This window comes from Podarcis melisellensis (assembly GCF_964234715.1).
Source record: "Podarcis melisellensis genome assembly, chromosome: 2".
NCBI lineage: Eukaryota > Metazoa > Chordata > Lepidosauria > Squamata > Lacertidae > Podarcis > Podarcis melisellensis.
Genome location: NC_138529.1, coordinates 27,586,963 through 27,610,501, shown reverse-complemented (window position 1 = coordinate 27,610,501; position 23,539 = coordinate 27,586,963). Strand labels below are relative to the sequence as shown.

The 23,539-nt window shown below is 44.8% G+C and overlaps 1 protein-coding gene across 9 annotated transcripts in view; it reads right to left on the bottom strand.

Annotated features, from left to right (window-relative positions):
- Positions 1–23,539, bottom strand: part of BAHCC1 (BAH domain and coiled-coil containing 1) — a 116,979-nt gene that overhangs the window by 65,910 nt on the left and 27,530 nt on the right. The window contains exon 1 of one of the 9 annotated variants that reach the window (XM_081899487.1): positions 3,062–3,098. The exons of the other annotated variants lie outside the window; for them this stretch is intronic. Coding sequence (XP_081755613.1) covers positions 3,062–3,083 — 22 coding nt within the window. The 5' untranslated portion in view covers positions 3,084–3,098. Of the gene's footprint in view, positions 1–3,061; positions 3,099–23,539 lie in introns of those variants that run through there. 9 annotated transcript variants of the gene reach the window in all.

Here is a 23,539-nt window from a genome sequence, read left to right as displayed (position 1 = left end):
TCAGCCTCTGAGGAGGAAGTGGAGTTGAGGCAAGTTAAAAAGGGGAGTGGGGAGGGGGAGGTCAAATCTCCTGGGCTGTTTTCCTAGGTAATCTACAATTCAAAGTATTTTCTCCCCCCTCTGCCAACAGATCTCTGTGTTTTAAGTTCATGGAGGTTACTCTAGTTAAATCTTATTGTAAAGAGCTCTGGAGAAAAGCAAGCCCCTAACTAAACGAGGTCAAATCTGTAGAATTTGGACCCCAAAAAAGAAAAGGAAAAAAAGATGCTGTGTTATGGTCCCTGCCTGGCTCTAAGCACTACGTAACAGAGCAGTTGGCACAGCTGCATAAACACCGCTGTCTGGGAAGCAGGGAAGTTCACAGGGACTGCTAGAGTGCACTCCTGAAGAAACAGGATGGAGAAGAAAGTAACCCTTCCAAGTTCATCCTGAAAGCACCCTCCAAGTCCCCAACCTGTTCGGAAGGTAACTGGAGAACTTCCTGGAGCTGTGTCAAAAGGCAAGAGTGGATGGTTTCTCAGTTTTGCCTCAGCAAGCCTCCTGCGCCCCATATTGGACTGCAAAGCATGTGCCCAATCACAACCTGTGTGAACACCTTATAAAAGGGGGGGGGGGTTAGGGTTAGGGTAAGAACATAAACTCAACTTCTGTCATGGTGTTGCAATCCCTCATTGGAACTCTCTAGTGACCCCCACATGGCAGTTCAAAGAGTTGCATGACGCTGAATATTAGAATCCACAGAAAGGGAATCTGGGATGCAAGGACCTACAGTCAGAAACATAGGAAGATGTCAGTCTATTTAGTCCATTATCTAGCCCACGGGTAGGCAAACTAAGGCCTGGGGGTCAGATGTGGCCCAATTGCCTTCTAAATCCGGCCTGCAGACGGTCCGGGAATCAGCATGTTTTTACATGAGTAGAATGTGTCCTTTTATTTAAAATGCATCTCTAGGTTATTTGTGGGGTCTGCCTGGCATTTTTACATGAGTGGAATGTGTGCTTTTATTTTAAATGCATCTCTGGGTTATTTGTGGGGCATAAGAATTCGTTCATCCCCCCCCCAAATATAGTCCGGCCCCCCACAAGGTCTGAGGGACAGTGGACCGGCCCCCTGCTGAAAACGTTTGCTGACCCCTGATCTAGCCTAATATTGTCTACTATGACTATAGTATCAGCTACCCAGTGTCTCAAACAGTAGTGTTCTCCATCACCTCCTACCTGATTCTTTTAACCAGAGGTGCCAAGAATTGAACCTGAGAACGTCTACATCATGTGCTCTGCCAACGGGCTATGGTCCCTGCTGAAACAATGACAGCCAGGAAAAGAGTGCTAATCTTATAATGTTTATTTGGGACTTCCCAGAATTAGCCCTGGACATGGCTTAAAATCATATTTCTAGGTACCCTGAGGTAGTCCAACCTTGGATACAGCAGTGTGCATTTGTGTTTGTGCGCGTGTTCGCAGCCATGGTACGACTTGGTGATTTCCCTATATACCGGGGGGGGGGGGGATGTATTATTTCTGATCTTCTGAAGTGAGCTTAGAGCACAGATTCTTAGAGCTTGATGGTGATTATCTGGAGGCATCTTAAAGCAACTGACTTTAATTATTATCTTGTTAGTTATGTCACCAAAGGAAGAAATGCCGTATGAGATCAGCAAATCTTTTCAGTCCTGCAAGGCCACTGCCCCACTTCCGACTCTGGCAACGCTCCACGCCTCAAAGAAAGCTTGGCAGTCGCCCCATTGTGAGACAACCAGTTTATTTTAAACGAAACATTTCTATCCCACTTTCTTTCCCACTCCAATGGAGATACTCAAAGCGGCTAACAATATATGATAAATTAGGGTGGGGGTGTATGGCAAAATTGCATAACGTAAGAGGAGCCCAGGAAAATGTGCACCCCTTGGAAATACAGTACTTTAAAAAAAAACTTTTAACTCTTTCAGCTTTGAAAATATGTGCTCGGTCAATTTTGGGGTCCTGTTAGAAATTGCGGCCTAGGCTTCAGTTCCGTGGCAGGGTGCTCTCCCAAGGGCTGACATGCTGAGGGGCAGACAAGCAAGTCTTCCTCTTGATGATTCATAAAACAGCTGCTTTCCAGTGTCAATGAATATCTCCTTTGCCTCCCCGCAGCCTATAGTTTGCTTCCTCTGTCTGCCCCCCTCTTCACCTTCCTGGGTGCCCATTTCCTTCCTTGCAGAACAGGGTTTCCATGGAACAGGAACCTCTGGGAGGAAGGAAACCCTGAGAAGTGGAGGGGAAGGGCAGACTGGAGGAAACTGTTAACACCATCCAAATACAAACCTGTGGAGGGCAGAGGGGGTACACAAATGGAGCCTGTGTGTGTAACAGATTCAAGGTTGGTGGGCAAAGGGCACTGCAAGTAGGGACACCTGACACCCTTACTTACCATTCTTATACTAAAAAGCGCTGGTGCTCAAGCCTGTCTGGAAGATATATACCTTGGAAACCCTTGTCTCTAATCCTCCGAAGTGAGTGGGGGGGACCACTCTGCACATGCTCAGAGCATTCGATTATTTCTTTGCATATTCCTCCGAGCTCTGACACTTGTTTGAGGGATGAGCTCTAGACTGAAACCTGCTCCAGCTTAGGCCCTGAAGTGGCCTAGGGTCTGCTCTCAACCTCTGGAGTGGAGCTCAGTAAGTTTCTCAGCCAGGAAACTTGAAAGCACTCTTGTTAGCTCTTGCAGAAAACAACAGAGCCCAGGCCCGAGTTAGGCTGCTTGTCACACACAGGTGCGCTGGCCACATGCAGGCAGTGACCGTACACAGGCATCCTTACCCATCACACAGCAGAGGAGGGAGGGGGTTCTGGTGGGCCACTTAGCTTAGCAACTTCCCTTGAAGTGCAGGGACCAATTTAGTGAAACCACCAGGGATGTCTTTAGAGAAGAGGCTCTTGTCCCCAACACACAAACACACACACAGCCCCTTCAGAGAGGCTCACCAGCTGCTTCAACAAACAAGACCCCGCTACAAGTCAAAGCAAGCTGGGGTCAGAACCCATCCTAGTGACCCATTGGCAAGGCACACGGTTACCTCTTGGCTCTCGTCCCCTCATCTCCCAATCAGTTTCTGGTTCCTTCGGTTGATAACGCCAGAACTTGTTAAAACAAGGCGACTACATGCATGCGCGACAGCCTCCTCAGAGGACGGTTCCTGTCAGCCGTGTCTCCCAAGATGGCTGCATTCGCTTCAGGAGGGGATTGCTTGTAACCCTCTTCTTTAACAGGCCCGGAGCTCTCCGTATAGATTTAAAGATTCCAAGCCCCTGAGAATTGGTTGGATTTTCGCTATAATTACTTGGGGTCTGCTTGGCTGCCGGCCAACGAGGAGTGCTGTGCCCTAAACCGATGCCTCTCTTCCTAAAATAAACTCTCAGAGAAGAATTGGGAAGACAAAGTGGGGAGAAAATGCCATTTATGCTCCCGCCAGTTCAGATCTCTTCTGGCGCCATTTTTGCCTCTCTTTTGGAACCCAAGGGGTGGGTGCATGTGGGGTAGAAGAGAACACCAGCTTGCAATATTTCCCCTACAATATGCAAGGTACTGGTCAGACATTCAGAACATCCCCTCTCATTGCTGCCGTTCTCAAAAACTCCCATGTTCCCTCTCAGCGTTGCTGGAACCAGGGAAAACAATGGGGTGCATTTTTTTTTCTTTTTAGGCCCATGAGGGATAAGCCAGTGAGTAATACCAGAGAAGACTCTTGTCATCTGCTGCCTGTAAGTTCCCAAACTTTGGCACAGAGAGAACGGCAAAGCCTTTCATTAAGACATCAAGGCATGGACTCCTAGAAAGGCATATTCTGCAGCACCAAAGCAATATTATGAAGGCCAGACTCTCCCTCAGCAGACAAATTAGCAAGCGACAGAAGTAGGCTTTAATTATACAAAAGTGCTGGCAATTTTTATTTACTTTTTTTGTTGCTGTACCATTACATAAACTGCCTGGAGCTGGGGAAAGGAGGCATATAAAATACCTGAAGTTAATAAACATTAACAAAAGTGCTTTAGATATTATGTTGGCTTAAGATACTGATTGCTTTGACAACAAACAGCATGTGGATTCCTTTAAAAAATGGTAAGGGGAGAAGAATAAACCGTTTTGCACCAAGCATCAGTAAAACTGCAAATCCTATATCTACTAACCTGGGTCTAAACCCCACTGAACTTAGCTGGACTTGCGATATACAATAGAACTGTGCTGTTTATCTCCGGTAGTTGAAAAATGACATTAAACTAAAAGAATTGATTTAATGTACCATATTTTTCCATCTATAAGACACCCCCATGTATAAGACGCCCCCTAATGTTGGACATTCTTTTTTAGGGGAAAAACATAGTCTTATACACGGAGAAATACGGTATATGGTACTTTCACACCTTGTTCTCTGAAGTATCCAACACAGGGCACCATCAAAAAGATGATATACATATGGAACATTCCTAAAATCCAACATGGCTACGTGGCAAGTTCATCGGGGTCTGCTGGCAGAAAAGGTGTTTTAATAAAGTATTAATAAAACAAAGTAAGTGAGCAAGTGGCCTTGGCTTAATCCAAAATAAATTCAGGATATTTTTAGATTATCTGCAATGCTTTGGGTAAATGGCATATTTTGTTTGGGGAGAAGACAGAAAACTAGCAAAGTTTATCTAAGAGATTCCATTGCACCGGCGAAAATACATTTTTCAGAACCTGTTCACACACGCTATATTTTCTGTCTACAAGACATACCATATTTGGGAGGCTGAAACAATGTAATCTGTAAAAGAGGTATCATGGCTATTGGTCCACAGCAATAATTCAATTCTGACAACACGTTTTACAGCTGTCACAATCACAGGAATTGCCGCAGGCAGACCTGTATTCAATATCACCTGATACCTTAGGTTTCCACATGTATAGCATGTTTTGCATGTCACAGTAAGCCATAGGTTTCTTTAAAAAAATTCTATGGTTTTATGTGAACACAGTGTGCTGGTGCACATTGCTAACTCCACATGAGTCAAGAGTCTGGCTTGTTATAATATAGAAACCCATGCAATTGGCTTATTTCCCACAATCAAACCATGAGCAGTAAGTCAAAAACAAACCATGGTTACCATTCACGATTTCTCTGGAGTGGAACAAACCACAAACCTGGGTTATGACATCTCATAATTTTGTTCCTAGTGCTGTAGCTGCATCAGAGGATGAACAGAACAAGAACTTTTGAGCTGAACGTACAAGCGTGTTGCTTATTCATATTAAGAACATAGGAAGCTCCCTTATACTGAGTCAGACTGGTAATCCATCTAGCTCAGTGTTGTCTACACCAGTTTTCCCCAAACTTGGGTCTCCAGCTTTTTGGGGGGACAACAGTTCCCATCATCCCTGACCACTGGTCTTGCTAGCTAGGGATGGTGGGAGCTGTAGTCCAAAACCAGTGGAAGATCCAAGTTTGGGAGACTCTGGTCTATACTGATCGGCAACGGTTCTCCAGGATTTCAGGCAAGAGTCTCTCCCAACCCTACCTGGAGATGCTGGGGATTGAACCTGCGACTTTATGTTTGCACGGCAGATGCTCTTATCACAGAGCTATGGCCCTTCCCTAAAGTAGGAACACAGGTTGTTTTTAGCGATGGTTTAACACAGGGGTGGCAAACCAGTGGCTGATAGAACAGCATCTGGAGGACTACAGGTTCATCATCTCTGGTTTAACGGGACCTGCAAACTGGACTTTTGTGTGCTTACGAACACGTTCCAAACTGCTTGTTTAGACAAAAATAAAAAAAATCAGTATTTTTCAGCTATTAATTTCACTGCAAACTGAAACTGTGCAACTTGGATAGCAGCTAGTTATTGCTTTGCCCTCCAATGCAAATCACAAAAGGCCGATCAAGAAAGAGATAGGCCATTATGAAAGCTTACTTTTAAGTTACTTTCCTAAGTTCTGTCCACATATCATAATAAATGCAAGTTCTCCTCTTGCTCTTCTCAATTCAATCTGTGCCTTCACCCAGCGGTTACAAAGGGTTGTGGTTGCTGTTTTTTCTCGGGTGCTTGTACGTTTCTGTTTCCTGTCAGGGCTCCCTTTTTAAATATTTGGCAAATAGGAAATAAATGCGGAATTCTCCCTGTATTATAATTTAAGATTAATCCATATTGTTATGGGCCTAAATAAATGTTGTAATATTGAAATGCAGTTCAAATTAGCTTGACAGAGTGCCAGAAGCACAATTAAAATGTTATCCAATGGGTAATCACAACCTAGTCTCTACGTTGTAAGTGCCACTTGCAATCTGTCGCCTTTTGACAAGAGAGAGAGGGCGGGGGGAAGAGAGAGAGAGAGAATGCAGAATAGATGTCCTGATCAATGCCAATGGTTGAAAGCCCCAAATAGATCCTGAACTTCTTTGGCTACAAAACTATAAAGCATTCTTTATACTCCTGTCTGCTGGTAGTGGGTGGGAAATACTGAAAGCAGGATATCCAGGATTTGGATACCAACAAGCTACCCACTAAAGATAAAGAGTTGGACAGCCGGGTTTGTTTGTTTTTTAAAGACCACGGAAGGTGGTTTGAAAGAGGCATCAAAGCCCATCTTGTATATACAGTCTCATCGCACTATCACTTCACGTACATTTTTGTATTGTTATAAAAACCTGTTTTGCATGAGATGACTGTGAGAAAAACGAAATACACATATATACCCAATAATTAAAATGAAACACTCTTAAAAACTATCTTCTGTCTCCAGCCTAAGAGGGACTGCCTACTTGAAATCAAACCGAGTACGGTGGTACCTTGGTTCTCGAACAGCTTAGTTGCCGAACGAATCGGCTCCCGAAAGCTGCAAACCTGGAAGCAAGTGTTCTGGTTTGCAAACGCTTTTCGGAAGCCGAACATCCGACACAGCTTCTGCTTCAGTGCAGGAAGCTCCTGCAACCAATCGGAAGCTGCACCTTGTTTTCAAACGGTTTGGAGAGTAGGACAGACTCCCGGAATGGATTAAGTTCAAGACACAAGGTACCACTGTAACATCTAACTTAGTCTGCAATCCTAGCCCTGCTTACCTGGAAGTAAGACCCTATGAATTCAACAGGACTTAATTCTGAGTAGACATGGCTAGGAGTACACTGTTGTTTCTGATTCATAAGGGCCATGAGAATGTGCAACAGGAGGGAAAAATCAATTATCAAGAGTGGGTTTCATGCCCAATATCATCATCTTCTTCTTCTATAGAACATTAAATCTCTTGCTCCTGCTGATAAAAATATCTAATCATGGTCAAGTTGCCTGTTGCATGCTATTTTGCCATCAAGTGTTTTAAAATGGCACCTTAAATGGCATTTTCCATTTTCAGTCCTCCAAGTGACCAACAAGAAGTGGGCAGAAATGTCAAACTGTGTGGAGAACTTCTCATCTCTTCCTGTAGTCCAGCAGGAAGGCGAAACATATTCTGGGACAGGGTCTTTGAAAGGTTTACAACTGGTGAAATGGTATTTTCAGAGGAAAACCAGCGGCACAGATCAGCAGTACCTCTATTGCTGCATTGCTACTATGAGCTGTGATGCAATTAGGAAGAAGCATTAACTGAAAAGCATCTTTCTCCTGGCCACTCTAAATGAGGTTGCTGAAACGGAACACTCAGGGGGAAAACAAGGTGTTGAACTTTTGTGTGCAAGGACGTCTGGGCTCGGTTCTGGACTGGATCACAAATACTTAAAATCTTAGAATTGTAGAGTTGGAAGGGACCCTGAGAGCCACCTGGTTCCACCCCCTGCAATGCAGGAATCTCAACTAGATCATCCATGACAGATGGCCATCCAACCTCTGCTTTAAAACTTCCAAGGAAGGAGAGCTCACCACCTTCCCAGGGAGTCCGTTCCACTGTCGAACAGCTCTTACCGTCAGGAAGTTCTTAAGATTTTAAGTCGGAATCTCCTGTCTTGTGACTTGGACTTAGCATGTGTTCAGGCGCCCTATTCACAGAAACGCTATTTTGCACCTAGCTTTGGTTGTTGTTTTTTACTAGAACTGAGATCCACCAAAGAAGATCTAGCAAGTTTTAAGCCCTGTCCTAAGATATTAGCTAGAAACATTTTCAGCTGTATTCAACAGGCATGGATTAAGAAATGCAAACTTATGGTATAACTTATTTTGCTTGTTTATTACACTTATGAAACTTCCTTCCATCGAGAAACAAAGGTGTGCACATGTGCTTCCCAGATAAGTAACTCATCCAGGTTGGGCCAGACCCAAACCTGCTTAGCTTCAACCAAGACCCATGTCACCTTCTCAGTGGAACAGACATCCATTTACAGCCAATGGAACTGCTGACATCTGTACAGTAAAGGGTGATTCCTCAATCTTTAGTGGCGCAGACAAGCACATCAGGTACTTGGCCACCATATCTCATGCATATTCACCATACTTTGAATATTCTGAGGTGGGGAGAGCTATCAGTTCATGCATCCATAAGGTATACTTCCTAGAAATGCCTTTGCTTTTCTAGCAAAAAATAAACTGCTTACCTAGTCCTGGAGGAACGGAAGCCGAACAAATCCTAGCACTGTCACTGGCTGAGACAATATCTCCCCCTGAACCCACTTTCATTTTTTAAAAAAAGACTGTTCTCCTGATATGTACAGTTCCCTTGCAACATTTATGTGGCATGCTTACAGAAATAGAGAGATAAATTCATGCCTATAGAGCACTGGCTTTTAACAGTTGGTGCAATCATGAGACGTTGCACAAAAAAACCACAGGATGAAAAAGCCTTTCCCGGCTTGCATGCCCAGAGTTTGTGTTGATTAAGATTATGGTGCGGCATTTTCAGAGGACAACTGGAGGTACAGATCAGACTAATAGTATTATATTAGCTATAATGTGATTAGGAACAAAACAAAAAAAGTATTATTTGCATTCAGTTTTATCTCCACTGGGCCTGATTAGATGCAAACATAGATGGCTTCCAAATCATACTAGAAAAAGAAAAAGACCTTAAATATATGCTTTGCTACTTGTTCCAAGAATAGGGAAACTAGGCTTATTATAAATTGTTGTAAGGGATATGCAGTAATCCACGTTTGGGAGAGGGGTGATGTTTTGCTGCTCCAGAAGTTTCTCCGAAAGCTTCTGAGAAGTAAAACTAACTGCATGAAAATGTATTTAAGGATGAAGGGAAATGATAGGTAAAAGATAATATCCAAGAGATATTACAATAATGCAAAATGTGAAGTTTAGAAAGAGTAACAGGCAAAATTTCAGGCCAGTGAGCTCTGCAAGGTTTCGGGGTTTCCAGCAACTTTTGTTGTGAAATGTGCCCTAAAAACAGATCCAGACATTCATGAGTAGATAGTGTGGAAACAAGCCAAGAAACACATGCAAACCTCTAAAAGACAAAGCAGCTCAAAAAGTCAGAGATTTCAAGACCACTTTCACATGCCAGCTGAATACAGTGGTACCATGGGTTACAGACGCTTCAGGTTACAGACTCCGCTAACCCAGAAATAGTACCTCAGGTTAAGAACTTTACCTCAGGATGAGAACAGAAATTGCGCGGGGGCAGCGGGAGGCCCTATTAGCTAAAGTGGTACCTCAGGTTAAGAACAGTTTCAGGTTAAGAACGGACCTCCAGAACAAATAAAGTTCTTAACCCGAGGTACCACTGTAACGTCTGTTATCTGAGCCCCTCTTGTTTTGGGTCCAGGTTTTCAAAGAGCCTCTAACATGGGCACATTAATGGAGAATCCAGCCACGCTATATGGTAAAAAGTAATTGTTCGCTACCATTGTGTCGACTTTTAACATTCAGATCTGTTGCTCTGACGTTTCCCATTCTCCTACCAGAGGAGGTTTTCAGCCACGCAGCCAGTGGAGGAGATGGATCGCTCCTTTGATTTGTATGTACAGATATACAGAATTGTAAAGTTGGAAAGAACCCTGAGGAACATCTAGTTCAACCCCTCGCAATGCAGGAATATGCAGCTGTCCCATATGGGGACAGAACCTGCAACCTTAGTGTTATCACCACCACACTCTAGCCAACTGAGCTATCTAGGCTGGAGTGATGTCACCATGCTGCATCTCACCTGTGGCCACCAGGCACGGTGCTGTGGACTCCCCCTGCAACCATAGCCTAAAGCCCGGTTTGGAAACCGAGATTAAGGTGGTCAACATTTGCTCTCTCCGCATTACCCATCAACTGCCTGCCACACTTGAAAGCTTTTGCTCCTTAGAGATTTCTTTCAGACCTTGGATCATTCTCTTTATTGTGTGCATGCGCGCGCGCGCACACACACACACACACACAGAGCAACGTTTAAGTGTCAAAGGTAGATTCCAAAAACTGAGTGCAAGACTCCAGGAACAGCCTTACATGTGCCCTACAGTGGTCAGGAGGCGGGTCTTTTCCCCCCCTCTTCCCCCGCCCCTAACCCCTTGCAAATGATAACATTAGCCTTGTGTGATGCAGCATACTGTCAGCGATAAAGGCAGATATGCAGCAAATCCTCCTCAGTTCTGCCTCCCAGTGAAATCTGGAACGAAATTAGAATGCAGAACTGCTGCATCCGTGTGGTTTCTTACACCCACTGCAGCTTGCAATTGTTCCCCCTCTTCACCCTGGGTGGTGTAATTCACACTCTGGGAAGAACTGAGTGTAAAATCGCTGTTACTGTGATGCTGGCAAGTTTCACACCTCCTTAGCAGCGGTGTGAACCAGGTAAAGGCACAAGATCCAAGGCCATTTTGTCCCTGTATCTCTGCCTCCCCCCCCCCCCATTCTCTTGGTGAGCCTCCCCAGCCATCGATAATTCCAAAGAATTGTACATTCCAGCCTTGGCCCCATTCACTTGTTTTCAGAGATCATGGGAATGCAGGTACAGCAGAGGGTCAGTGCCATGTGTGGAAGTCCTTAGCCCCTCCCTTTAGCTGCCACTTAAGCCCTGAAAAGCAATGAAAAGGGACGCGGGTGGCAATGTGAGTTAAACCACAGAGCCTAGGACTTGCAGATCAGCAGGTTGGCGGTTTGAATCCCCGCTCCTGTTGCTCAGTCCCTGCTCCTGCCAACCTAGCAGTTTGAAAGCACGTCAAAGTGCAAGTAGATAAATAGTTACCACTCTGGTAGGAAGGTAAATGGCATTTCCGTGTGCTGCTCTGGTTCACCAGAAGCGGCTTAGTCATGCTGGCTACATGACCTGGAAGCTGTACGCCGGCTCCCTCGGCCTATAGAGCAAGATGAGCGCCGCAACCCCAGAATCGGCCACGACTGGACCTAATGCTCAGGGGTCCCTTTATCTTTACCCCTGAAAACCACAAATTCACCTCCACCCAATCAATTTTGGAACCTAGATAGAGGAGTAACCAATTCATCCTCTCCCCACCAACCGCATCTAGGCTCCAAAACTGGGGGCAGTCAAGGCTCCAAAATGCAGCAGAACGGGGCAGGGTGTGTTTCCAGGCTTTTTCCATGGGTGCTCCGATTATATGCAATTTCACGTAAGCATGTGGTGCCTTGAAATGTAACCTCCATGCAAATCGTTCGCTGCCCGTGCAGGTGAAGCACTTATGGGTCTCCATCTATTGTTGTTGTTTTGGACTACAATTCCCATCATCCCTGACCACTCATCCTGCTAGCTAGAGAGGATGGGAGTTGTAGTCCAACAACAGCTGGAGACCCAAGCTTGGGAAACCCTGACAGGTCTCATTTTCCAATCTAGGTGCATTGATTTCTATTAATAGACCAATGTTGTAAGCCAAGAATGGTCAACTGGCAACTTGAGGGCCCCTGAAAGTAGTTTATTTTATCCTTTGCCCCCCTACCAAACTGGGTGACCTTACTCCCATAGTTCACTATCTGGGAAAACATGGGGGTAGCCAATGTGGGGCCTTCCAGAAGTTGTTGGACTACAGTTCCCATTAGCCTCAACCAGCAAAGCCAATTGTCAGGGATGATGGGAGTTGTAGTCCAGCAAGATCTTGAGGACACTCCTTTGGTGTAGTCACAGAGTATCCTGGATTTAACTTTAAAAAAAAAAATCAGGGCAAAGGAAATACTATCCAGGACAGGCAATAGATTCTCTGGGGCCCTGAGTTTAGACACATCAAATAGCTAAAAATTTAACTTTGCAGGACTTTGAAAATCTACTTAAGTCAAGAGGGTGGTTGGCTTTCTTTTTTTTTAATTGAAGCCTCACATGAGGGGGAAAGAGGGGAGAGAGAAATTACCCAAACAGGCTGCATGCAATAAACTAGAATTTATAGGTGCGTGCCTTCCAACCACCAGTAAGATAAATATTGGTTTTATTTTGTGAATCCCACTTCAGCCTTAAGAGGAGGGCTTCTTCATTGCTCTGCTATGTGATTGCAAGCAGGTAGATGAATGAAATAGCGAAATGTATGAGAGGAAAGTGTAACTAAATTTGGAACTGTTAGGTTTAACTGGGAAAGGATATAGATATAAGTGTTCTGAGAAGAGAGCACTACTTACATAGAAAAGGGAGTGGATGAAAAGCAAACCAAGGGAGGAATCCAGTGTCTCACTGTTACAACTGCTCCATCAGCAAAAGCATTTCTGCTTGTCCTGGGCTGGTTCTGGGGGTTCTATCAACAACCCCCCACCAGGCAATTTTTTTGGGGGGGTATGGGGGGCCTGTTGTAATAACAGAAATACTTGCATCAAGAACAAGTCCTTAGATGCAACCTAATCCTGCTGCAGTGAGTTCCATCGGTTAACAAGGTTACAGGTTAAGAAATCGTTCCATGGGACCGCTCTCAGACTGTAACACTTGAAGCAATGGTGAAAGAGAACTCGTACTCTTCAAGCACAGAGGACAAAGCAGAAGGTTTAGAGGTAGCACCGGATTGCCATAAAAAGCAGTTCGCTTTTGCAACCTGTGGTTTGGATAGAATACTACCCCAGGTGCTCTCTCTGGTCCAGCAGTATATAGTGATAAATTACATCTGAGCTAACGTGCTTGCTTGTTTAAAGAAGCAGGGTTGCCAGATACAAAAGAAGGCAGAACTCCTCAACCCTAACTGTTGCACAGAAGAGGCAAGCCAGTTACATCCATAGAAGTCACCTCTTCCACACTATTATTAAAATGTTCCGGAGACCTATCCTCTTTTTGCATCCAGGCAGCCTATTAAGATAAGGACGCGGGTGGCACTGTGGGTTAACCACAGAGCCTAGGGCTTGCTGATCAGAAGGTCAGCGGTTCGAATTCCCGTGACGGGGTGAGCTCCCGTTGCTCGGTTCCTGCTCCTGCCAACATAGCAGTTCAAAAGCACGTCACAGTGCAAGTAGATAAATAGGTACCGCTCCAGTGGGAAGGTAAACGGCATTTCCGTGCGCTGCTCCGGTTTGCCAGAAGCGGCTTAGTCATGCTGGCCACATGACCCGGAAGCTGTACGCCGGCTCCCTCAACCAATAAAGCGAGATGAGCGCCACAACCCCAGAGTCAGTCACGACTGGACCTAATGGTCAGGGGTCCCTTTACCTTTGGCCTATTAAGAAAAAGGCAGAGTTACAGCCAAGAAGAGTTGAGCATGCCTGGAGTATGATTTAAGGGGAATGGGTTGGGGTTACAAAACCAGCAGCACCTACAAGGGTCCCCAGCCCCACTTGAACACCTGTACCTGTTCCAGATTCAACGTCTGCCCCCTCTATGCTTAGTTTTCCTTACTCGTGTCTTAAAGATGACATGGGAGGAATGGAAGAGGAGGGGGGTGAACCTGCTTGCTCCTAAGACACGCACATCCTGGTAATGTCCAAAAGGTCTGAATAAATGTATCCTGTTGACTGCGCACAGATGGCTTGGCAGGATACATATGCTCAAAATTGTGCATATTCTTCAGACACTGCCAAGGCAAGTGTTGAGCGATTGTCTTCCCCTGTTCCAGAAACGTGCCTTTATATTATTCCTGTTTTTGCACTTATATTCCGCCTTTCCTCCAAGGACTTCAAAAGTAGCTTGCATTGTTGTTCGCCCATTTCCCCCCTCCTGCTTTATTTGTTACAATACAAGGTTTTGTGGGGAGGGGGAGTTTAACAGTAAAAATATCCAACTTCCTTACCAAACTCCTGAGATGTGAACTGCCCTGAAATCTTTGGATGAAGGGTGGTATATAATTTTTAATAATAATAATAATAATAATAATAATAATAATAATAATAATAATAATGTAGTAGCAGGTCTAGAACAGGTAATACCACTCTCTCTCCAAAGCAATTTTATAAACATAGGAAATTGCTTGGATAGGGCTCTAGACACCACATCTTTCATGTAGTTAAAGCATTTTCACCCTGCTTTTCAGCCCCCAAAAGGCCTCCGATTTACAAAATATCAGGCTTGAGATTGCCAAGTCATAACACAAAAGGAAAAGAAATTTGGAAGGAGGAGGAAAGAACCAAATATGCAGGCACATTTTCCTAGTTACAGATTTCAAATAATGACCAGCTGGAATTGTAAGACTTCAGGAAGGAGGAGGCAAAGAAAAAGGAAAGGTGCTGAACTTTCAGGAGAACAGATGGAAGAGGCCCCCAGGGGATCACTTTCTTTCCTTCTGTTGTACAGGCAGAGGATCTAGAATGGAAGACATTGCAACTTGTGATGTTTTGGTGTTTTTGTGGTTAGAAGTTGACTTGAGCCCGGTACAGCAGCTGGGATATACATATTTTAAATAAAGACAGTAACTGCCCCTGAGAGGGCTACAAGTGTCAAGCAATTGAAGTGTGCTGCGTGCAAATTTTGCAGGATGGGGTGTGGCGGAGTGAAAGAAAACAATGCTGTTTCTGGACAAAAAGAAAAAGACAAGATCAAGTTAGGGTTCAGGACGCACTTGTGGTTCCACATGGAGACTTGCCTGTCTCATCTTGCTTCATTTTATTTTCCGGGGGGGCGGGGTGTACACATACACACATACATATATATTTTAGTTAATCCATTAGAGAAGCCTTACAATAGTTCCTAGCCATTTAAAAATGCATGCCAATGTAAGTCATTTTTGGCACACTGATATGCTGAAGTTGAGCATCTCACCTGATTTACAAAAAACCAAACAAAACCCAAACTCTTCCTTTTTGTCCCCTAGGAAAACATCGTGGATGGAAGTCTCCACCAGCTATTTACAGTGGTGCCCCGCAAGACGAATGCCTCGCAAGACGAAAAACCCGCAAGACGAAAGGGTTTTTCGGTTTTTGCGACGCTTCGCTAGACGATTTTCCCTATGGGCTTGCATCGCAAGACGAAAGCCCATAGGGAAATCTCGGGGACCTCTTTTAAATGCTGGCGGTGGGGAGCAAAGCCTTTTCCCCCCCTCCGGACTTCAGAAGAGGTCCAGGAAGGCCGGCGGGGGCGAAAGGCTTTGCTCCCCACCGCCAGCATTTTAAAAGCGGTCCGAGATAGCAGGGAAGCGCTTCCCGCTATCCCGGACGGCTTTTGAAGGCAGGCGGGGGGGAGCAAAGACTTTTGCCCCCCACCAGCCTTCAGAAGAGGTCCTGGACCTCTTCTGAAGGCTGGCGGGGGGCAAAAGTCTTTGCTCCCCCCTGCCTGCCTTTCCGGGAGAGCGGAAAAGGCAGTGCTGCCTTCCCACTCTCCCGGAAAGGCAGGCAGGGGGGAGCAAAGACTTTTGTCCCCCGCCCGCCTTCGGAAGAGGTCCAGGACCTCTTCCGAAGGCGGGCGGGGGGCAAAAAAGTCCTCCGCTGTCCCTGGGCGATCTTAAAATGGTGGCGGGCGGCAGCGAAACCTTCGCTGCCGCCCGCCAGCATTTTAAGATCGCCCCGGGACAGCGGAAAAGTCTCCGCTGTCCCGGGAAGGCAGGCGGGGGGGAAGCAAAGATTTTCGCCCCCGCCAGCCTTCAGAAGAGGTCGGGGGACAGACTGTCCCCAGACCTGGTCTGAAGGCGGTTCGGTTTCCATAGGAACGCATTAATTGATTTTTAATGCATTCCTATGGGAAACCGTGCTTCGCAAGACGAAAAACTCGCAAGACGAAAAGACTTGCGGAACGAATTAATTTCGTCTTGCGAGGCACCAGCTATTTACAGGTGTGCATTAAAAGTGCTTCTGACCCCTTTAAAAGAGGAATTTCCATATAGAAGGCACTCTTACTGGCCTGATCCTATGCAGGTTTACTTTGAAGGAAGGAAGCATCCCTGAATTTGCATTCAAACCTCTTTTTTGATATATTGTACCTGGCTTTTCTATATTGAAGCAGCTTAAAGGATACAGTTTCAAGCACTGTATATCGAAACACAGGCTCCATCACAGGTATCAAAGCACTGTGCTGACAAGGACCCCAACACTCCATATTTAGTTTGGGGACATTTCAGGTGCTGTACCTGATTTCATTCAGGTCCTTCCTAAATTATTACGGAGCAGATTAAGACAAGGCTTGCATGTTTCTCTTTTCTGCCCAAATTCTTGGAGCGCCCTTTGCATCGACTCCCAGCATCCCAGAGAGTCACAAACTAGTGTGAAGCCAACACCCAAGAAGGCATCATTTGCTGGTAGGAAAAAACAGGAAGGTTCCAGATGCACAGAAAAATATTTCATTAGGCCGTTTCAGAGTAAATCCCAGGTTTCAGAGTAAATCCCATGTTTGGGAGGGCGGTCTTGAGCCCTGTTTATGGAAGTTTTTAATATCTGATGCTGTATTGTTTTTAACACTCGTCTGGAAGCCGCCCAGAGTGGCTGGGGAAACTCAGCCAGATGGGCGGGGTATAAATAATAAATTATTAAATTATTATTATTATTACAGTGGTACCTCAGGTTAAGTACTTAATTTGTTCCGAAGGTCTGTTCTTAACCTAAAACTGTTCTTAACCTGAAGCACCACTTTAGCTAATGGGGCCTCCCGTTGCCGCCACGCCGCAGGAGCACGATTTCTGTTCTCATCCTGAAGCAAAGTTCTTAACCTGAGGTAATATTTATGGGTTAGCGGAGACTGTAACCTGAAGTGTATGTAACATGAAGTGTATGTAACCCAAGGTACCACTGTATTATCAGTCTTCAACCTGATCTGTAAACCCCTATTGCGTTGCTACGAAGACCACTCCTAAACAGCAGTGAATCTCTTGTTCGCCTCCTTAGGGCGGAAAGCAGGCAGCTGACCCCTTCAGACATCCACCCAGCACAAGCCCTGGGCCATGTCTTGGAAGCAGCCTTTCCCCCCAACTCTGCACAGAGGAAGGGATTGAATGCCAAGGATGAATTCACCCCTTTTCTGGGAGACAGCTGAGTCAGCCCTCCTCGCAGAGATGAGCTGTCATAAATATCTTTCTGAAAAGTACATTTTAAAGATGCTGTAATACCAGGGTGTTTTAATATTTAATTAGGCTATCGCCACACGGCACATGGCTCGCTCGCCCTCCCCCCCACCCTCAACACACAGACCAAAACACACAGCAGCAGACCAAACGCTAGCACAGCCCTCTCTCCAAGTCCTTGGAGCTCGGTTGGCATTCCCAGCAATTTTGCAGAACAGATGTTTCCCGGCCAGTGTCACTGTCTGTCCCACGCCCTTCTGAATTGGGGGAGTCCCAGAGTAGCCCAGGAGGAGGAGCAAAGCCCCTACCCCCTTCTCTCTGCGTCCAAGCACACCCTTGGGGATGTGGTTTGTCAGGATGAAGGGATCATTTTCGAAGAAAGCTTTTGTTACACTGCAGCCCCCCATGATAAACGACTTCTGAGAAATATTCCTCCGCTCCCTAGTCTTAAACGCCATTTGCATGGCAACAGTCTGCAACTTCTCTGTGCCTGAACACCATGGGGGGGGAGGGGAGACCCCAGCCTCCAAATTGCAAGATTTGCTTAATATTCATCATCTCTCTCTCTGGTTTTTCCTTTTAATGTTACTTGACATCTGCTTAAAAAAGAAAAAACTACAAGCCATCCCAGTGGACTCTGGGCCCGCTGTGGTGTGAGAGACTTAGTAACTACAGCTGGGCAAGCCTGGATCATAAGAACTGCCCTGCTGGTTTGGGGATAAGGGTCTACTTAGCCCCGCATCCAACATGGGACAAAACCTGCTCTCTCATTTTCCCTCAGCATCTGTTGCCAGACTGCCCCTAAACGAGGCAGTTCGGTTTAGCTCTTGTGGGCAACGGCCACAAATACTTAAGATTTTATCTCCTTCGCCACTGCAGCGCTAACACACGGCCATTTGTTACATCCTGCCCTATGCGCAGAACTCAGGACCGAGCCATTAAGTCACAAACTTTTCCAGTCTCATGGCAGGACCTCTGTTCATTTCCTCCTCCCCAGCGCAAAAACCCCCACACCTGCCCCCTCCCTGTATGACGGGAGTGTGCACAGCTGCAGTGACTGATGGATTGGACCCTGGAGGAAACTGAATGGATGCCCCACCCTCAGCCAACCTCACAAAGATTTCAGTGAATCCCACCTGTGCTACTAAGCTGACTTCTGAAAGTTGGGAGGATAAAACAGGCTATGCAAATGTTTTATTATTAACAATTGCTTTCCATAAAAACCCTGTCCTAATCATGTGTTGTGTGCTCTGCTTCTCTCTCTCTCTCTCTCTCTCTCTCTCTCTCACCCACAGACACAAACATACAGCTTAGATCACAAGCAACTGCTTGAATTTACACCTCTGATTTTCACCATGATGACTCACAATTTTACAAGGAGGCTTCAATACATCAAAGAGAGAGCCGCCACTGCTAAACCAAAGGCCCGCTTTGCAGCCCCAAGAAGAACATCCCGGGCTACAAAATTTTGGGATGAATGATAGTACAGTATATCCAAAAACCCTTTCGTACCCACAAGTGAAAAACATGTCCCATGGTTATTCCGGGCCCCGTAACCCATCCAATCTCTCACAGATGCAAGCAGGCAAAATAGCATCTCTGGGAAGATCCAGAAAACAAACGCTAACAAACAGATGAAACTACTCAAACCGTAATTCTCTAAGATTTTTGGTTTCTCAGGATTCTGCTTTCTTTCTGCCTGACACATGTGTCTCTATCTGCATCCTCTGTAAGCTTCAGAAGGAGTGCCACTAATAAGGAGTAGACAAGTTAATCTCAAAATCTGTTTTAACTTTGACATACACTTTTTATTTTTCCTTCTCCGGGAAAAAAAGAATACACAATTCATTTTCTAGTGAGTCTGCAGAGGCATATTTTTGTGTGTTTGGGGGGGGGGAGTTGTTGCAGAGAGATAGGAGCAAGAGAAGGACTAGTATGTGCATGGGGTGGAGGGGGAGAGCGCCTGCCAGGATGATAAATAGCTAAATGAAACTTGGGGAAATCTTCCAGCTTGCTCCATAAAAGATGATGGGTTATCATCTCACGCTGCAACTGGCTGGATGAAGGTGGGGGGGGGGTACGTGCGTGTTCTCGACCCATGCTTCGCTAATCACCAAGATGAAATCTTTAAAAAGTATTTTATAGAAGGTTTCAAGATAGCTTGCCGCTTGATCCATTCACTCCCACCCAGAGCTGCTTTTATTTATTTGCCGTGCTCAATGGATCTGCGTTGGAGACACAGCTACATATTAGTGTGTGTGTGAGAGAGAGAGAGAGATCAAGGGATCCTACCACCAGCCTTGGGTGACTTGGACTCTCTCCGCTGCTTTTCAAGGTCTTAGAAAATCAAAAGCAACAACTCTTTCTCTCTCTCTCTTAAATAGTACACAACCCCACCTGTTTAGGCCCCATCAATTTCCCAGTAATGCCTCCCCCTCCCTTTTAAAACAGCTTCTGATCCCAGTTTGGAATTTAATCCATTGAGACAGCTGTAGGGAAGGAAGGAGAGACAATTGCAACTTTGGCACTGAATGCAACCATCTGATAGGCAAAAGAAATAAACAATTTGCCAGGAAGACTTAGCCCAAAGAGAGCTGACACTATCTCCTTCTCATCCAGCCATTTGCTTACACTCAAGAGATTGCCTGCACAGAACTCCCACTGTTCCTTATGCAAACCCCCTTCCCAGCAAAGCAATTTGCTGCACCGTCCAAAAGTATTATTTAGCGCATAATGCTGAACAGGGGGAAAAACAACGCTGCTGCATATATACGGAACAGGCACACGCTGTATTCTATACAGTAGCTTCTCATTCAGCTGCATGGTCTGAAGGACATCCAAATTGTACGAATAAATGGGTGTGCCATTTACATGTGGGGGTTGTGTTAACATGGAAGACCCACAGTGAGTTTTGGTAGTCGCGAGCTTCAGCTAACCAAGGTTTTAGAAAATGGAAATTTCTACTGTATTGCGCTATTAAGATATCCAAGGGGGAGAAAACCAATTCACGCCCCTTGTAAAATAATAAGTTTGCAGGACACATCAGTCCCTATCGTGGCATCTCTTATTTTATGTATTCATCCAGAGCACTGAAATGACATTCTAGCGTAAACCTAAAGGGGCAGGCACCACTGGTAAGGGTACCAGGGGAACCCAGAGGAAATTTTATTAATTTGCCCCTGTCTAAAATTCACCACCCTCAAGGATTTTCCCTTTATGATATCCTTATAGCTACAAGGCGATTGTGGGCCTGCCGTAATAGCCCTTCTGGTCACTTGAGAGAATTTTAATTGCTCAAAGGCTTTACTACCATTATATGTTATTAATTACAACACTCTAATTAGACTTTTCAGCTATTTCAACAGTTTTAGGAGAATGATCAAGACTTGGCCCTGTAGGTTTGGAAGTATAAAAGTACCTTGTTTGCTATTTTTGCAGATTTCGGATGTTAAAAAAACACACACACCAGGAAACATGATCTATTCGTAATAAAGTTCTCAGGAGTACTATATGCAGGAAGCGTAATATTCGGAGCCTGTTTAAGGTTATAGCACATACATGTGGAACAAGCCTTCAGTTTCAGATATAGCCTGAAAACTCTGCAAACTACAGCATGCAAAAGAAAGGTTTTGTGGGATTTTGATATTTATCTATATCTTATCCACTATATCTCCACTATTTTTCTGAGTAGATTCTCAGATATTCAGCCCAGAGTCTCAACATTCAAGTGTATATATATTTTGAATCCCCTGAATGTGTTCTGCGGCAAAGTGGTCAGAGCACACCAACATTAATGGATATTTTCTTAGAAATTACACAGATCAATAAACCACAAATTATTACGGCTACACTTTACAAGATTTCCCTCCCCACTTTTTTTGGTAAATTAGGGAAATAAGAATCCTCTGAACCATTTAGAGTTGCCTACTTACTTCTTCAGTTATGTTATGTTTTCAAGATATTTAGAACAATAGCCACTCTAAAAGAACACAACTGTGTTTTGTGAATCTCTGGTTAGCGTCACCTCTCCTTTTTGATTATAGAGATTCAATCACTGGTGAGAAATGGGTTAAGTACTTGCATTCATATTTCAATGATATACAAATAGAGGAACAGAAAGGACACACATAAGCACACAGAAAGGAAAATTAAGAATTACATTTCAGGAGTCTACATGCTGTACTTCTAATACCGATGATGCTTCATGTATTTGTGTGGCCACCCCATCCCATAGATTTTTAGATTGTCACTGAGCCTACGAAGCAGTGAACAAGGCCAAAATGGATTTTCTCCATGTGGTTTGGAGCTTTCTGTTCAAAGTAAGAATCGTTCTAAGTTTGGCTTGCAGGAGAGAGAGATACAGCGAGGAAGATGGCACTCCAAAACAGACCGACAAGAAGAGCCTTACAAGTTTTTCGCTTTGGTCTGCAAGACTCAAGTTTGCACAATCCTAACCTACAAACATAGATAGATAGGCAGGCCAGTGCATTAAACCCTGAAGTTGAAATACAGCTTACAACTGCAGAAGGAACTGACCGAAGAAGGCAGGTGGATTTCTGCACCCTCTCATGTTAGTTTCACTGATCCACACACACACACCCCAAGCAGCCTATGAATTATCACAAAAGCCTTTTCTGATGTTCGCCCATAAGTCAAAGCTAACTGATGGTTTTATTTTATTATTTATTGGGAATGATTGGTGTTAATTAGTTGGGTCTAATTAATTATTACATGCCATATTTTAAATGCCAGCTCCCCCTACGCATTTACACATATACCACACTCCACACCCCCCCCAACCCCGCAGTTTTACATACCACAGGCAAAACAGTGAAAAGGACGAGAATTGTGCTACAAGGTAAAAATAACTGAGATGATAAGAAAGCAGTTTTCATAGCTAACAGGGTCTCTCTGTCTGTCTGTCTCCTCTACACACACACACCCTGGTTGAAGTGGATTGGTACATTCATTATTCTTAATATGTTCCCGTTTTAAAGGCACTCAGCTAGAACAGTCTGTCCTTAAGGAGGAGGAAGAGAGGGGAGCCAGAAATATTGGGGTTTTGTGGCTCTGAAGACCCCTGGTTTAATGGGTAAAGGGCTCTTTTGTAAGTGGGTAGCGCATGGAGAATTGAAGGGTAGGGAGAGGAGCTGTGCTCTCACATTATTTATGCGTGCAGTCTACGCTAATGGCATATGCAAGTTGACAGCATACATCCTATCAACTTGCTGAAGTGTATCTTGATTGTTCAAACACACTCTTAAAGGTGCCCGATCATTTATCAAATTAAAATAACTGTGCTGTGTTTCAAAGGGCTCTGAAGATCTAAATTGCGTTCTCGCGTCCCTAATACCCCCTGCATCTATGCACAACCCCCCCACCCAAAAAAAACCTGAAGTCTCCTCCCACCTTTCCAAGCTACTCAAGATGCAATGGGGTAGGGAGGAATAAAAGAGGGAGTTTGCCGGGTGCAGGGCGGGGTGGGGGGAGGATGGAGGGAGGAGGAAGCAACGCAGCACCACCCCCCCACTCCACCCGCTTTGTGCGCTCGCCCAGAAATATGCCATTTCATGATTCTGTCTTTTTTCGTTCTCTGCTATGTCAAAAACTCCAATACAAATCTACTAATCCAGCAGGAAATGATGGACTCCAGAAGCCTGACCAATTAAATTTAGACTCATGAAAAGCTTGGTGGCTAGTAAATTATAATTTTTATTAGCTTGAACAATGTTCCTGTAAGAGAAAGTAGTCTCTCCCATGAATGGCTCTTGTATAATTTATTTAACTTCATGAGCCTTGCCAAAGCCCTGAATATTTTTAGATCTTTCTGTTCTAGGGTATGGCATTTTTCTTTCTCATATATATATATATATATTTCTGAAGGGATATTTTTAGGCTTCTGCCTGTTATTTAAAACAACCTTCTTTGCATTTGGACTCCCATATGCTGAACAGCCTCTTCTGCTCCGAGGCTAAGGCCCATTTCGAAGCAGCGGTGTAAATTTTGTACTGGGAAACTTGTTCTGCACGTGGAAATATTGCCTTGCCTCTAAATTAGCATCATAGTCACACACACACACACACAGCGCGCCTAGTTGCTCCTGTAGGGGGGGGGGAATCTACCTCTTATATGAATAATTAGACATGATGGGAAAGCAATTCCCAGTGGGATAATGTACATTTCAAATTTGAACTTTAATTTTTGTGCGCTCTCTCCCTCTCTCGTGTACAACCGTAACCACCTTGTGTAACCATGTGCGCCTT